The following is a 16,557-nucleotide window of genomic DNA, read 5'->3' as shown; positions in this document are numbered from 1 at the left end:
TAGAAACCTTCAACAAATCCAGGACTTCTACTTTATATTGGTATATAAAACATAGATAGCCTCACAATGGAACTCCTCCAAGAGGTCCAAAGCTGAATCCCTGGCTTCCGCACATCTCCAGGGGCAGGAAGAAATGCATAGAGGCTGGGTGGGTAAGGGAAGGAGGCAGGGAAGAGACCATCACTCACCAGCACTGCAGGACGTGGCGCAGAGTATGCGGTGGGGTTGCCCATGGTGGAATCCATATAGTAGCTCATTCTGTTCTCCACACCTGTGCGGAAGAAAACATTGGCTGAGCCCCTGGCTGTACATGGGTGTGAGGACATTAACCCTTGAAAAGCATCCAAATCTTAGACCGGGGCATCTCCTCAGGGCCAACTTGTTCACTTATTTTGTGAGGCAAAAAAGTAAATAATTCAGAAAGGTAGGTAGCCTCATCCAGGGATATGGTGGGACCGTCCCTAGCCACAGCCAGCCAGCATGGGTCACAGATCATGTCTGTGTGCTGCAGAGAGTGACAGGTTCTAAAAAAAAAATCCCTTTGACAGGATCTCTGGGCAGGAACCAAGTCTTGAGTGTCTTTTTAAAATAAGATCTCCAACCATGGTTCACATGTCCCCAGCCCCATCCAGACCTGACATACAGCAAGAATTCCATATGTAGCAAATAAATTGTTGACAGAATTTAGAGAGACTGTATTAGAGAAAAGAAAGGAAAACACTTCTGGGAAGAGCCTTCAGCCCCAGGCACAGAGACAGACAGAAGCCCTGCAAAATAGACCGGACAAATACATCGGATATCAAGGAAAGGGCTTGAGAATCATTCTTGATGAGATCTATTATCTGTATTGGAAGTCTGAATGAGAAGAATGCTCCTGGAATGTTCTAACTTAGAGGGATTTTCCAGTGAGCTGCCGGTCACCAAGAAGATCATTGATCTATCAAGCATTTCTGTTGAGTTGAGTGCTCTCCAGAGTGCAAAAGTTCACACACTTTCATAAATTCAATACTACACATAAAAATATGCCTCTCTTGAATGATTGAGAAGATTACATTGCTAGGCCTATCGTTCAGAGGCCAAATTCCTATTGTTAGGAAGTGACATTTCATCCTAGCTGCTTTCCAGTTCCTGTCTGCCCTTGCCCCCTCATTCCTGTGTGTGTTCAAATCAATCAACCTATTTCAAGAAAACATAAAAAGTACAGAGATGGGTTTTATGTTCAGTTTGCAATTCTAATTCACTATCTTGATAGTGCCTGATAGTCAATGGCATATCTACTTTCACAGGGATCCTGCTCACAACTTGACCAATTAAGCCACAACATCAATTGGGTAAGAAACTTGAGCTTATAAAGCAGAACTTATCCTAGGGCTGTGGGGTTTTGCTTTGAGGTACTTTACCTTATTAAGACGTCTTTCCCCCACCCCTCACCCAGCAATGCCTGGGGCAGGTGGGAGAGCTGGGCTTGTGGTCATAAGAGCAGGAAAGCTCTCCCTGACCCCCACCAGCTGCAGCATTCAGGAGAGCAGGCCCTGCACCTCTCAAGGGCAGCATAAAATGGAGCCAACCCTGTTAGCGCAGGTGTGGGTGAGCCAGCCCCAAATTTGTGAGCATGGGAGAAATGTCCCCATTTCTCATCTGTCTTGTGGTGGCATGGGCAGAAGAGAATCACCCCCCCACCCACCCATCAACATCTGGAGCAGGTGGGAGAGCTGGCCCTGTGGTCATAAGAGTGGGAGAGCCAACCTTGTTAGTGCAGGTATGGGCGAGCCAGCCCCGAAGTTGTAAGCAGAGGAAAAGTGTCCTCATTCCACATCTGGCAGACCAACCCTGCAGCCACCCAGGCCTAGACCCAAAGTTATGACTTGGCCCACCCCATCATCTACCCATCTATGATCTGCTGGAGCACATCAAGGGACCTGACCTGCAGACCCAAAGCTGCAGGATCTTCACAGCACAGGGCAACAGCAGAATATCCAGGAGGAGCCCTATCGAGAGCCCAGTATTGATAGGGTAGTAGAAACCAGAGGCCTCGAACCAGACCATTGACTTTGCAATGAACACTTGCAGGTAAAGACATATGGACAAAGGGGTTCATGGCGTGATTCACTGTGTCACACTGCAGCTTCCAGGATGAGATTTTTAAGTTTTTCCCTTTTTAAATTTTATTTTATTTTTCCTTTTTTCTCTTAAATTGTGTTTTATTTGGGGGTTGTGCAGGGGGCAGAGAGTGGATGGGAAGGGGCAGGGAAATGAATGGGATCAAGATACACGATATAGAAAACACATAGAATAAATAAATAAATTTTTAAAAAGATGTCTTTCCTCCTCAAAGTACAAGAAAGTCCAAACAATGTTGACTCCCCCTCCCAAAATAACTAACAAACAAAAATCAGTTAGTTAAAAATCAATTAAGTAAGAGTTCTAAGTAACTAGGCTACGCTATTTAAGATATCATCCATGGGCCTGGATAGACACCTTCGCAGTTCAGAGAACCCGACACCCGCACACAGACATACGTGCAGGCAAAACACCAATGCACACAAAATAAAGATAAATTATTTTTAAAAGACATTTTTTTAAAAAAGATTTCAGCTGGGTAGTGGTGGCAGTGGCGGCAGCAGCGGCTCACCTTTAATTCCAGCACTTGGGAGGCAGAGGCAGGCAGATTTCTGTGAGTTCGAGGCCAGCCTGGGCTATAGAGTGAGTTCCAGGAAAGACACAAAGCTACACAGAGAAACCCTGTCTAAAAAAAAAAAAAAAAAAAAAGTTTTCATCCTTGTCCCTGCTGCAGCCAATGGACCCAGGAAGAGCTCATTAGTGGGGATACTGAATGGCTGGAAAAGATCAAGGATGGCCATTCCAAGAGCATTGTTTTCACCGGTCTATCACCTCTTGTCCATTCAACGATTTTGCTAAAATTAGTGAGCGGCTCCATGTCTCAGACTCTGAGAATTAGATCCAGACAACATGGATCATCATGGACCTGTCCCAACCAGGTGTGGGATGAATCGTGTCCAGATACTCAATGGCCCCTCCCTCACTGAAGCATTCTCTCTTACTGGATTTTGTTTTCATTTTAATCTGAAAAAATAACTTTAAATGCCTTAACAAATCACCATCAAAATGCACTGATATAAAAGGATGAGACCTAAAAGCTGCATTGACCATGCCACACTGAAAACGGCCTACCGTGATGAGAGTCCCTGAGGAAAAGCTGGCCAGCCCCCCAAGGTCCTGCAGGATGGTTTATACCTTCATGCTGGAAATGTCCAGGCATGATGGATGCTACTTCACAGGAGCCATTCAGCCTTCTGGTGTCCCTCCAAAAAGCACCACAGATCCCGTGTCCCTACAGGCCTGTTCTCCAACTCACAACCATACAGAAGACAGAATCTATTTATTCCTTCAATAGTTACTCTAACCTCCTATGTATGAAGCAATGTGCTGGGCCCTTGAGACATACTAGTAAACAAACACAGATTCCTGACCTCTTGGCCCTTTGGCTTCTAACAAGCTCAGGAGAAGAAAGCTGGGAAAGACAGAGTCTACGGCTTCAGAAGTGGAGAAGACAGATTCACATGTAACTGTACCATATTGTGATCAGTAGTTTGCCAAAAATATGGAAAAAGTAAGCAGTGGTTGGTTCTATGGGGCACACAGAAAAGGGAATCATGGAAGACTGCAGAGGGAGGTGTGACCGATGGCCCTGTGAATCATTTAGACTCCCACAGCAGTAAAGGACCTTCACCCTACTGCATGTCCAGTTTACTTACATATTCCCAAGAGAAAGAACTTTACGCATTGACAGCACTGTGCCAGAGACCAGCTCAAAGACAACAAGAGTTTCTGTCTGCCAGCCAGACAACACTCCCCTTCATAGCAACACACTTGGAAAAAGGTCCAGTGGAAACATGTTTTCTCTTCCAGTTGACGGAGAGAGGGAGGAAACCTCTGGCCGAACATCTGGTGCATTCTGTGCTGGACCATACTCTCCACAGCGTGAATGACACTTCCCTTGGGGAAAAGCCCTTTGCCCAGGGAGGAAACTAAAAAGAGGGAGTTGCCAGGGATCTCAAGGGCTCTCATCACAGGAAATAACTCTGGGACAGAAAGCGATTGCTGCTTTATTATTTTTTTGGAGAAAGAAGAAAAGAACCTGCCCCTTTTCCAACTTGCAGATTGTGACACAGAACAGCTGCTAGAGATCTAATCCTTTCTGAAGATGCAAAAGGGGTGTGTGTGTGTGTGTGTGTGTGTGTGTGTGTGTGTGTGTGTATGTGTCTGTGTGTCTGTGTGTCTATGTCTGTGTGTATGTTTCTGTGTGTGTCTGTGTGTATGTCTGTGTGTGTGTCTGTATGTGTGCCTGTGTGTATGTGTGTGTCTGTGTATGTCTCTGTGTGTGTTTCTGTGTCTGTATGTGTGTCTGTGTATGTCTCTGTGTGTGTCTCTATGTCTGTGTGTCTCTGTGTCTGTGTGTGTGCCTGTGTGTGTCTGTGCATCTGTCTGTGTGTCTGTGTATGTCTCTGTGTGTGTCTCTGTGTCTGTGTGTGCCTGTGTGTGTCTGTGCATCTGTCTGTGTGTCTGTGTATGTCTCTGTGTTTGTGTGTGTGCCTCTGTGTGTGTGTGTGTGTGTGTGTGTGTGTGTGTGTGTGTATGTCTATGTCTGTGTGTCTGTGGGTGTGTGAGTTCTTTTTCCCCTTGGCTTTTTGGCCAGCAGGAACTCCCTCCCACATGACAACTTCTTGAACATCAGCTGGACTTGAACATTTTGTCTTGGCCTTGCACATGTGTATTACCTAAATAGAAAACAACTGTGTGATTTTAAGCCTTACTCTCCAGCTGAGAAACAGCCCTGAGACCTGTCTCAGTGGAGAGATGATGGGAACGTGTGGGAACAGTGGATCATATTCATTTTTCCTCAATGAAACTAGCATTGCTCAATAAGCAGAATGGGTGCTTCCAAAGCAAGGCTACTAAGCCATACTCCCAACCTTCCACACCCCCGCCGTGTCCTCAGCCCACAGAGCCCTGCTGTATGCTCCACAGTCTTCCACTGTGTAACTCAGTTCCTCCCTGTCCTTCTTCGGTTGCCACATTCCTGGAAATGCCCTCTGTCCTCCAGTTCCTGTGAGCCCCATGTCTCCAGAAGCTTCTAGGCTTGTGTCAGACCTCAAGCCCTCACCTCTCCCTCAGCCACTCTTCACCCCAGCAGGGGCTAGCTGCTCCTTTCCAATAGTCTCCGGTGTATTATCTTCCTATTGTTTACACTTATCACATGGTTCTACCAACATCTGTGTCTGTTTATCTCTCCCACTCAATCCCGAACTTTGCATGACAGAAACTCAAGTTTTTAATGGATGGATGGGTGGGTGGGTGGGTGGATGGCCAAACAACTCTCCTAAGCCTAAGAATGGGAGACATGAATCAACTGTTGAAAGGCCGCCAGGAGCGGAGCCGCGGGCAGCACAGGCCAGGCCGCATGCCCGTCCCCGCGCCAGCCGCCCGCGCCCGCCATGCGCGCCCCGCAGCGGCCCGCGCGCCCGGGCCCCGCGTCGTAGCGCGGCGGGCGGAGACCGCAGGCTCCCAGCCCGGGCCCGCCGTGTCCTCGAGCCCGATTGGCGCCGCTGCCCGGCGCCAGCGCCCGGTGCCGCCGCCGGCGAGGGTGGTGCGGGCCGCGACCCGGGCGCCCGGGACCCTGCGGGATGGAGCAGGCCAGGACTAGGGGACCCTGCCGGGTGGAACAGGCCAAGAGCCGGGGACCCTCCAGGCGGTACAGACTGGGACCCGGGTACCCCCGGGGTGGCGCCGCTTAAGGACTTGGGGACCCTGTGGGGGTGGCGCGGCCTGAGGACTGGGGAGCCCTGCAGGGAGGTGCAGGCCGGGACCCCGGGACTCTTCTGGGGTGGTGCTGAGGGGCCCCAGCATGCTTGCTGCGCCTGACGCCATCTTGAGCAGGGCCTGAGGAGTACGGGGAGGGTTCAGTTGGAGGACATGGGCGCAGGAACGAGCGGGGTGTCTGCGGTCGGCCACCTGGCCCCAGAACAGGGAACTGGAGGGTCGGAGGGACAGTTTGTACCCTGGATGGGAGCCAGGTCAGCAGGCGTGTCGAGCTCGGGGAAAAACCACGAGCTGTCCTGAGTTTGAACCTGGCCTCATATGAATCGTCCAATCAGAACCCTGTAAGCCATGGCCTCATATGAGTCGTCCAATCAGAACCCTGTAAAACATGGCCTCATATGAGTCGTCCAATCAGAACCCTGTAAAACATGGCCTCATATGAGTCGTCCAATCAGAACCCTGTAAGCCATGGCCTCATATGAGTCGTCCAATCAGAACCCTGTAAAACATGGCCTCATATGAGTCGTCCAATCAGAACCCTGTAAGCCATGGCCTCATATGAGTCGTCCAATCAGAACCCTGTAAGCCATGGCCTCATATGAGTCGTCCAATCAGAACCCTGTAAAACATGGCCTCATATGAGTCGTCCAATCAGAACCCTGTAAAACATGGCCTCATATGAGTCGTCCAATCAGAACCCTGTAAAATATGCTTCCTGCCTCTGTACCCGCCCTTCCGCTGCCTGACCCTATAAAAACCCTCCACTCCAGCCCGTCGGCGCGCCAGCCTCTTGAGCCTCTGGAGGGACTGTGTCGCCCCGGGTACCCGTGTTCCTGAATAAAGCCTCTTGCTGTTTGCATCTGACTTGTGGTCTCGGTGTGATCTCTGGGCGAGGGTCTCTCCAGAGGGAAGACTACCTTCGGGGGTCTTTCACTGTGAAGGCATTTGTTTTACAAATCAGAGGCTCTGCCTAGACTGCAGGTCTGGATGAAGACTGCCTGATGCCCCACGTCCATCTCTAAACAATATCTGCTTTGCTATGCTCACGTCACTATTTCGTGTCACCTTATGTCGGAAACCTTTTCCCACTGCCCTGTGCGAGCAGCCACACCACTGCACTTTGCTGTCTTCCCTCTCACGCCCCACCTCACTAGAATTTAAACTCTCCAAAGCAGAGCTTAATCCATCGCTGCATTCCTGCTGAGTCTTACCACGTGACTGACATGCAAATAACTGCTAAGGATTAGAGAGAACCTGTTCACAGCCTTTGGTTCATGTTAGTTCCTTTTAGATGAAGAGGAAGTCTGAGACCGCCCTGTCCACTGCCCCCTTAGACCTGGAACCAAGGGCTTCACCCTTTCCCGTTGCTTCTCTGCCTTCTTCATCCTGGACCTTAGGGACCAGGTAAGCTATAGACTGAGGAAAGAAGAAATAGTCAACAGTTTGGCCTATGGGAATGTCTCATATCCAATGCACTCCTTGAAACCTAGTTTTCCATTCATTTCTAGAGAGTTTTTAATCTTTGTGGACATTTCAACTTCCACCTGGTCCAGCAGCCTCTTAACCCTGCCAGGGCCTGCTAGCCCACATCCCTTCTCACCCAGGTCAAGGGGCAATGATACACAAAGCAAAGAGATTAGCAGGCAAGAGGGATGAGGGAGGGAAAAGCAGCAGAAGACTAAGGACCCTGAGGAGATAAGCCTTGGTTGGGCTGAATCCAGTTCACACAACTCTGTCCTGCTTGATTCCATCAGTAGGTAATGAGACACCAGTCAAGGGTTTTTAATTTTGTGTGATCTGCCCTTATAGGAAACCTATGACTTTAAGCAACTATCCCAGTAAACCACACTTGATTTTTTTTTCCTACTTCCCAGGCATAGTGGTATGCACTTATAATTCTGGCACTCAAAAGAGTGAGGCAGGAATATAGTGAGTTCATGGCCAGCCTGGGCTACAGAGTGAACTACTATTTCAAAGTAAATAATAAATAAATAATCTCTCCAAATGGTTAACATAATAACGTGTATTTATTACAAATGTTTTTTAAAATCCCCATATTCTAAAACCATTCTTCCATAAAATACTTTAAATTCACAATAGAAATTGGTGACTTTTTTTAATTTTTAAAGATATTTTTCTGAATGCCAGCAAATCATTTGACTTTTGAAAATGGAATTTAAAAGTTGTCCTTTGTTATCCATTATGTATATTTAGAAATCAACTGCCATTTTTATGTTTGTTTAGTGAGATGGTTCTTTTGGATCGCTCCATGTTATTTTATAGTTGGTTTTGTTGTTTTCTTCATCAACAAATAGGTACCTGAATGTGGGGAAAACAATTCAGAAAAGCCTCAAATGGATCTAAAAAAAAATCCCATGCAACCCCACCATCCACAGTCACCTTCATGCTATAGTCTGAATATCCTGTTTAATAATCTGCTTTTTTCATTGATATTTGACATTATGCTGTGGGCATTACGTGTCCACAAGTATTGCTCTATCTCCTGAAGTTTAAGATTGTAAACACATACAAATATTCTACATTCATAATATATAATTAGCCACAACTATATTGCTATTTTTCAAAATATTATTTTTTTAAGACTGGGTCTTTTTGTATAGCCCAGACTGGCCAGGAGCTCCCTATGCAGCCCAGGCTAGCCAATCGTGACAAAGAAAGGAAGTCTGTACTTGTTCAAAGTTGATGTAATTTTTTCCTGAATATTCTCCATGGTTAGCTAGTTGGGTGAAAACAGGGGTCTCACTATGCCATATAAACATGTCCTGAGCTCTGCGGTCACCCTGGTTTTCCTCTTGTAAGTGACACTAAAATGCTTAAAAGTCTGATACTCTACCATCCTCTCTCCTAGAGTCGTGGGTTGCCTCAAAGAGAGACCATGTCTTTTTAGATGGTGCATACCATTCATGTGACACTCATTAGTTGACTGGGTGAAGGAACATGCCAGAACATACCCAGAAGGGTGCAGATCTTAGGATAGAACTACGTCACCACATGTTATGAAGGTGTCCACTCCCAACAGTGAACTTGGGCATCCTAAATACAGAGAAGGGGTCGATCATAAAAATACAATCAAAGGATAACTTAAAGTGTTGAGTACAAATAATACTGTATTTGTCTCTAATCTAATTAATGTATCACATAATTTTGTCTGTCTCCCACCTTCATATCCTAATTCCCTCACATGGTCCACAGTATTTCTCTGGTTGTTTTGGAAGGTATCTTCCTGATCTGTTAGTATAACAAAGCTACCAAGGCCAGTTTTCTAAATGCTTTAAGAGAGCTCACATTAAATAATGGAACATTCCTTACCATGCTCCTAGGAAACATTGCTGTAAAGCAGCAGTATCTCAACCTGTGGATCACAACCTCTATGAATGATCAAATGACCTTTGCACAGGGGTCACCTAAGACCATCAGAAAACATGGGTATTTATATCATGATTCATAATAGCAAAATTACAGCTATGAAGTGGCAACAAAAATAATTTTATGGCTAGGGGGTCACCACAACTTGAGGAACTGTACTAAAGAGTCACAGCATTAGGAAGGTTGAGAACCCCTGAGAGACAGAGACTGACTGTGAGTGAATGATTAGAACTGGGGGCCGTCTTTCTGCCTCACTAAGACTGAATGACCCGCACTCTCCTCAGCAAGGATTGCATACTCACAGTGGTAAGTATCCTTTAAATAGTGGCATTGACCAATAAAGGCAATGTTCTGACTTATGTGTGCTGCCCTCTCCTTCTGTGTCTTCAACAGCCACCTAGTAGGTGACTCTTTCACAAAACTCAGAGGCAGCAACTACTGCAGTGAGATCAGCATATCCTCTTTCTCTCCAGCTTTATTGGTAATCATCTCTAGCCCTTCCTTAAAGAAAAGGACTCATACCCATCTCCTAGTCTTCTGTCTCTGAAATTTAGAATTAAGCTTAGCATTGTCAAGTCCTATATGATGTATATAACCAGTCTTCCTTACAATACTAAAATGGGCTCATGCCATTATGACTTTATAAGCATATATTCTTTTGTTCTTCCTAGGGACATAGGTCACTAATGTCTAAGGGCTAAATGGTGGCTTAAGGGAGTTACAGAGATGACTCAGTGGTTAAGAGTTAACACGCCTGTTACAGAGAACTTGTGTTTAGTTCTTAGCACCCATATTGGGCACCTCACAACCTCCTGTAACTCACCCCCAAGGTATCTAACCCCTTCCACTACCCTCTGCAGGCACCTGCCCCACCCATACATGTAAACATATAATTTCAAAATAAAGTATTTTTTAATAGTGGCTTTACTCTTGTACATTATGGAGGTGGGAATAAGGAGTGTTTCATGATTGATTTAGACACTTCATCCTGGATAGAAAAACCATCATGTTGTCAGAATACATTGTCAACGATAAACACAAAGGTTCTGTTGAGCTCCAACAGCCTTCAAATTCAACTAGGACAGTGACACTGTAATCTCTGAAACACATCAGAAACCGGCAGTCTGCTCCTTCTAGTTAGCATGGAGGAGCATGTCATAAGAAAAGTGGCCCTTGGTAAGAAGAAAAGTGCACTGATGATATTGTCCTTCTGTCCTGTGTATGCAACAAATGAGCACACCTGACCTCCAGGTGCACTGCAGTGTTGTGGCCAAGTTAGGTGGTGATAACGACTGATTAAGATTGTTTTAGGCTTTCAACATGGAAACCAAAATGAAGAATCTGGAAGAATGATGCTAAGCATTTCTTTCTTCTCAATCACAGCTGTCTTAGAGGTCAGGGTTAAACAGATCCTTGGCTAAGTCAGACCCAAAGAAGAATTATAAGACAAAAATGTCAACTCTCACCCAATGCTCGCCGCTAAAGAAATTCTTCAGAGCCTGGAGTCTTAAATAATTTCATTTCATCCCAGAGCGTGTGGCCTGCATTTGCAATCTAGAATTGAAATCGAGTTCTTCCTTGTCAGAAGATCTCAACAAAACAAGAGAGGTCATAAATAGCAAGACTCCGGGAATCAAAGGGGGCTGGATAGTTTTAATATTTTGCCTCTAAAATGGAATTAAAAGACACCAGCTGACATGGATCTCTCAAATCTGGCAAGCAACTTCTTGGACTATGCCTAATTGTGATTTTCATGGTGGGGTTTCATTTGTTTTATTGCCCAAATCCTAAGGTTCCAATTTCCCAGCGTAATGCTAAACAGTTTGCTGGCAGTCTGCTGGCTAAGAGTGGTTTCTCAGAGCCAGGGAAGTTTGGACTCCGAAAAAAAAAATTAATCAAACCATCTCATTTTTGCTTCAATAAGCTAAGGTCAGACAGCTGAGGTGTCATGAAGAGCTTCACAGATGGTTGAGTGGACTTGACTATCCATCCTGAGAGGGTGGTCATGACAGGATTTCTTAGCTTCACAGGCTTAGTTTCTTCAACTATAAAATGAAGACAAGAATACCAACCCTTTGAGGGTTGTTGAGGAGGGATATACAAAATAAAGGTATTTAACTGCATTCCTTACAGCTAGTAAAAAAAAATGGTCAATAAATTATTTTATTGCTATTTTATCAGCAGCGCCTGGCAATTACTGTTCGTAGGAAAGATGGGTTTTAGTGTAATTATTATATTAGTATTATTTTCACAGCTCAAGGTAGCAGAGGTTACTTATTTAAGTAGATGTACTAGTGCATATCTTTAATCCTGGGATGCAGAGGCAGGCAGATCTCTGTGAGTTCCAGGCAAGCCAGGGGTACATAGGGAGGCCTTGTCTGAAAAAAGAAAGGCAAGAAAGAAGGGGAGATGGACAACTAGAACCTCATGGTTGAAATCTTCACCTCTTTTTCTAAAAACTGACATTTCAGTCATCCAAGAAACTAACCTCTTTTACGAATATCACAGGCTGAATATCCTTAGTCAAAAATTTTTGCAAGACAAGAGAGCCATGGTTTTCAGTGAAGGCTAGGCACCCTGCACCATTGTTATGCATACAACCAAGAAGCTAGCATATTCTTACAGCTCCAAGAGAGCTCTTGGAAAGACTATAGATGCTGTCACACAAACTAGGAACTACTGCAGCTTCCTGAGTTATAGATATAACTTTTTGTGGAGTAACACTTACACCAACTGGCTATAGATACAGGGAATTTAGTTGCCTGCTCTGGAAAGCATTGCAAGGGTTCCTGTTTGTCTGGGATTTCCATTTGTGTAGCTGTTGTTGCTTTTGATTTGAGGCAGGAGCATCCAAACTATAAATCACACATGAATCCTAATCTCACAGTTCTGGTTACAAAGCAGCTTCGGGCCTCTACTCCGACCGTGTGAGGATGGATGATGCTACACTCACTCAGGAGCAGGGCTGGACTCACCTGATTACACTTCGGAGCATTTTTACTAAGATGGGTACTTAGGAAGCAGAGCACCTGGAAAATAAAAGCAAAGACTTTGGCCACAGCTGAGCACAAGTCTGCACGTTGTAGGTGCAAGGCACACCTGGCCAAAACGAAATGTACAAGAAAGGCTCTGAGTCTCCTATGCCAAAGGATGGCCAAGACTTCTGTCTTCCCCAAGAAACAAGGCTAGCTCTTTAGCCTCTGAAAAACCTCAAGAAACTGAAGCCCTCAGGATCCTTTAAGACCAGGAATTCCAGGGCAGGGAACGTAGGAACACCTTCCTACAGGGGATGCCGAATGGTAACATCTCCCTCCACATTCATAGAAATCATTTAAAGACCTCCACCCAGAGGCACCAGAAGATGATTTTGAAGACTGACTTGTCCCAATTTTTAAAAGTTTCAAATGTTTTTAGAAACTCTTTGAACAATTTTTTCAAACGTCCGTGCTCCTAGAATTGTTTTTAAATAAAAGCCAAAAAAAAAAAAAAAAAAAAAGAAAATCATATTTCCCCATGATGGATAGACTTCTGATTGGCTGAAAGTTCCCTGCTTGACTCAGATCAAGAAGTGCTGGCCTAGCTTTCCATGGAGGTGCTGGAACCACACCTACATCACGGGTACATGAAATTCACCTTCTTCTGCTCTATGGAGAAAAAAATAATAATAATCCCAAACATGCTTCTCTCTCTCCCACCCGACTCGAGCTACAATTTTGTTTCGTGTCACTTGAACTCAGAAAATATTCATGGAATGTATCACACCATTTGAAATTGTATTGTCTGTTATTTTCAACCTTTTTTTTCCAGCAAAATATTGCTTTCTAAAAGAAATTACATAAAATTGAAAATATGTATGCATACCTTCCGCAGCCCTCTCTAAACAAGGCAGGGCATGAAGTAGAAGCTGGACTTGGTGGGATGCTTTACTCACTCAGGCCTTCCAGACAGGTAGTTCTCTCCAGAGTCAGTGTCTTCTTGGCGAGGAGTAATTTATGGACTTGTCTTTGGAAAATAGGCCTGATCCACGTTACCCTCCCAGACACCTAGCCAAACCCAGGCCACTTCTGTGTGTCTTGGAGTTTCTGCTTCCTGTGACAGGAGTCCGAGCCCTGTGTTCCCATTCCCTTGGTTCTGATCTGGTCCCACCCAGAGCTCACTCTGGTGACTTAAATGAAGGAGTCCATGCAGAGCACCTTTTGGAACAGGCTGAGCAAGCGCTCAGCAAATTGATTGCACCCCTCTCTTAGGTGAAAACAATCTCCTCAAATGAGGGAGTTGGCTAAGTTCAGAAGAGTCCTGTAAAGCTACATCCTCAGCAGAGTTAAGGAGGCCTAGGAGGATCTCACATACACATTTCCCTAGGATTAAAGAAACACGTGTCGCCTTAAATGCCATTAAATCGGTGCCTCATATTTCAGTGTCACTCATACACTAAATGCTTTAAATTTCTGTGAAGAATAAAGAGGAAGGAAAGAGGAAGGGACACAAGGGAGCAGAAGGAGGGAGGGAGGGAGCCCCAACTTTTGGCATGTACCCATCTCTTCTGCCTCTCATATGAGCCACTGAGGAATTTGAATAGGCAATTAAAAAAGGATCACTGTCAGGGGCTGTGTGTCTGTTTACCAGTAAATAAAGCCACAAGGCCCACACCTAAAATGAACACATGAAAGTACAAGGGTGGTGATGTTGAGATGCATTCCCGAAAGAAAGGAAGAAGGCATTAAGGATGACTACAATTCTTTAGAGAGAATTCTATATAATGACCAGGTTCAGGAGAACCAGAGAAATTTGCCCACACACTGAGGCTGTCTGTGATCACAGGCAGAAATCTGTGCTGAGTACCTGTCCTCACCACATTGGTTTGCCTTAGCCCATCCTGGCCCTGTTGGCTCTTTTATTTTTCCAAAGATCTATACTACTTACTTAGAGTCTCCCCTCTTTGGAAATTAGGTGGGGCATCAATAATCACTTGTATTTTTAAGAAAATAAAGCACCCTATGTTCATTCAGTAACCTCTCCTCAGTTACAAATGCTGATTCCCATTGAGTCCAAGCGCTTATCCACTTTCCTCCTTCCAAAATTCAGCTCTAACCCTCCTGGTCTTTGAACTCCACCATCCTTAGGAATTTGAATAGGCAATTAGAAGCCTGGGCTCAGCAGAGAACCCAAGGTCACCGACTCCAGGTGCTGGAGGAGTCCCCCACCTCCCCAGACTCTGCTCTAGCCCTCCCCGGCACCTCTGGCAACTAGCACCTGGGTGTAAGGTGCCTTGTGAGGCAAACAGCCCCTTGGTAATCAGACATGCGTCCCGAGTCCCCAGCAGCAGACCCCGGACGGAAAAGGCTGTATGACTGTCGCCTGCCCTGTTTGTTATTCCACTACTGATCGGTAAGCATGGAGGTTGTCGATTTACAATTAAAAGCAACGTGGTCCTTCAAATATTAATATTAATAACTGCAATCCCTAACACATGAAAAGACCTTTTCATCTTCAAAGCACTTCTCACGAATTAACCCCTTACAGCTCTCCCTGGCCTGGGTTCTGAACAGCAGGTAAACTGGAGGAATAGAGCGTGATCAGAGCCTGACAAACCAAAGGGGTTTCTCACTAGATAAAAAAAAGGTGCTGAAGTAATCCAGACCCCAGCTGATGAAAGAGTTAAAGTGTCAGTAATTTTACAAATCAAACAGAGCGGCCAGAGGTACGTTTCAGGATCCGAATTTCCTGTTGTTTCCCACCCAGTTAGTTCCATGCAGCGACACAAAGTAGGAAGGAAAACCCCTTTGGGATGAAACAAAAAAGGAGCCTTACAATGGAATGTCCCGATCTCGCGCCACCCAGTATCTTTGTACAGTTCACGCGCAGAAAAATCTGCTTTGAAAGGTGATAGCAGATACTCTTAGAGTAACAAGAAGACCCGTGCAAAGTGGAATTGCAGTCCCAACTCCAGTCTCCCTTGGCAGCAGGGGCCCAACCCCTCAGTGCAGGAGAGAAAGCCCCTCTGACCTAGAGACACCCCCACAACCACCAACCTACAGGTTCTTGCAAAGAATTGTTGGGCTTTTGCAGGACGTAAGTCACAAGGTGGAAGAAACGACCCAATAGGCTAGCTTGCCTTCAGAAGATCCTAACCGGTAGCGATTTACTCTCTGTGAAAGCCATTCATTAAGTCGCCGGTAAGGGGGCGGGGGAGGGAGACAAAACAGTAGACTTTCGCTAATAGAGAAGAAAGAAAAGAAAATTTTCTAAGTGCAACTGCAGTTTTATTTCTCCAAAAGGGTCTGCAAAGGATATTCACAAAAAATTGTGAAGTGTCATTTGCAAGGATCTACAATGTGAGTGGTTTTGCCTTTGGGGACGAGGGATAACAAGAGTCTTGATTTTCAGCTTGTCTAATGAGGTCGGGAAGTAATTTTGAAAAATACTGTTAAACAATGGAATAGGTGAATAGGGAGAGATGGAAAAAGAGGAAGAGAAACCTGCTGTATATTAAAAGTTTCCCTTTTTACCCTTTAATTCATAAAATATGGGGAAGGAGAGGGAAAATGGAATGAAAGTTTTCAACAGAAACTCAGCGCTCACTTACTACTTTGCCGGAGAGATGTGTGAGGAATGAAATGAGCTTCACCGAAGGTCTGCTGCTCTTTCCAGCTACTACCTGCCGGAATCCTCGGCTCCGGGGCTAAAGAGGATGCAGAGACCATAATGCTCCTAATAGAGCTGCCTTCTGAAATGGGAGGTGTGGTCAAGCTAGGGAAGCCGAAGGGGCGGTCTCCAGTCAGCCTCTGGGAGTTGGGCAGCGGTCAAAAGGGCAGGCGCTGTGGTCTAAAGCGGAGCAAATATTGTCGCTGTCTGTGGCAGCACCGAATCACACCTGATTATTTTTATCCTTCAAGTGATGCTTCAAATAAATATAGCTGAGCCAGGGGTAAAATGGGGAAGGAGGCGAGCCAAAAAGAGGGAGCTAGTTCATTGGGGTGCACTAGATTGGTGCTCTGCTAGATATATGACTACTTCTGCCCCCCGTGGCTTGACTTTCTCAGTGGAATTGTGTTGACCTAGGCATGAGACAGGAGAGACAGGGTGCTGTAAAACCACTCAGGCGAAGGTCTCCAGCAGGATCTCTGTCATTCACTCACTGGCTTAGGTTTCTTGATGCTCTTTATTAACCTGATGTGTCAAGTGTGCATTGTTCATATTGGGTATGTGCTGACACACATATGTGTACACTGTGAGCATCACAGTGCATTCCTTCACAAAAGAAGATGATCTGGGCCCACTCATATCAGATGGTCTCACCAGCCTCCACTCTCCGACCTGGATTAATGT

At 45.5% G+C, this 16,557-nt stretch overlaps 1 protein-coding gene across 1 annotated transcript in view; it reads right to left on the bottom strand.

Moving 5' to 3' along the window:
- The window catches only part of Ets1 (ETS proto-oncogene 1, transcription factor), a 128,878-nt gene extending 112,958 nt beyond the window's left edge, over positions 1-15,920 (bottom strand). Inside the window, exons 1-2 of the mRNA XM_052756008.1 lie at positions 15,815-15,920; positions 189-271 (exon numbers count right to left, since the gene is read on the bottom strand). Coding sequence (XP_052611968.1) covers positions 189-257 — 69 coding nt within the window. The 5' untranslated portion in view covers positions 258-271; positions 15,815-15,920. The remainder of the gene's footprint in view (positions 1-188; positions 272-15,814) is intronic.
- Positions 15,921-16,557: the final 637 nt, after the last annotated feature.

Source organism: Peromyscus californicus, unplaced genomic scaffold (assembly GCF_007827085.1).
Source record: "Peromyscus californicus insignis strain IS unplaced genomic scaffold, ASM782708v3 Scaffold_11__1_contigs__length_118956290, whole genome shotgun sequence".
NCBI lineage: Eukaryota > Metazoa > Chordata > Mammalia > Rodentia > Cricetidae > Peromyscus > Peromyscus californicus.
This window is presented reverse-complemented; position numbering and strand designations above follow the sequence as displayed.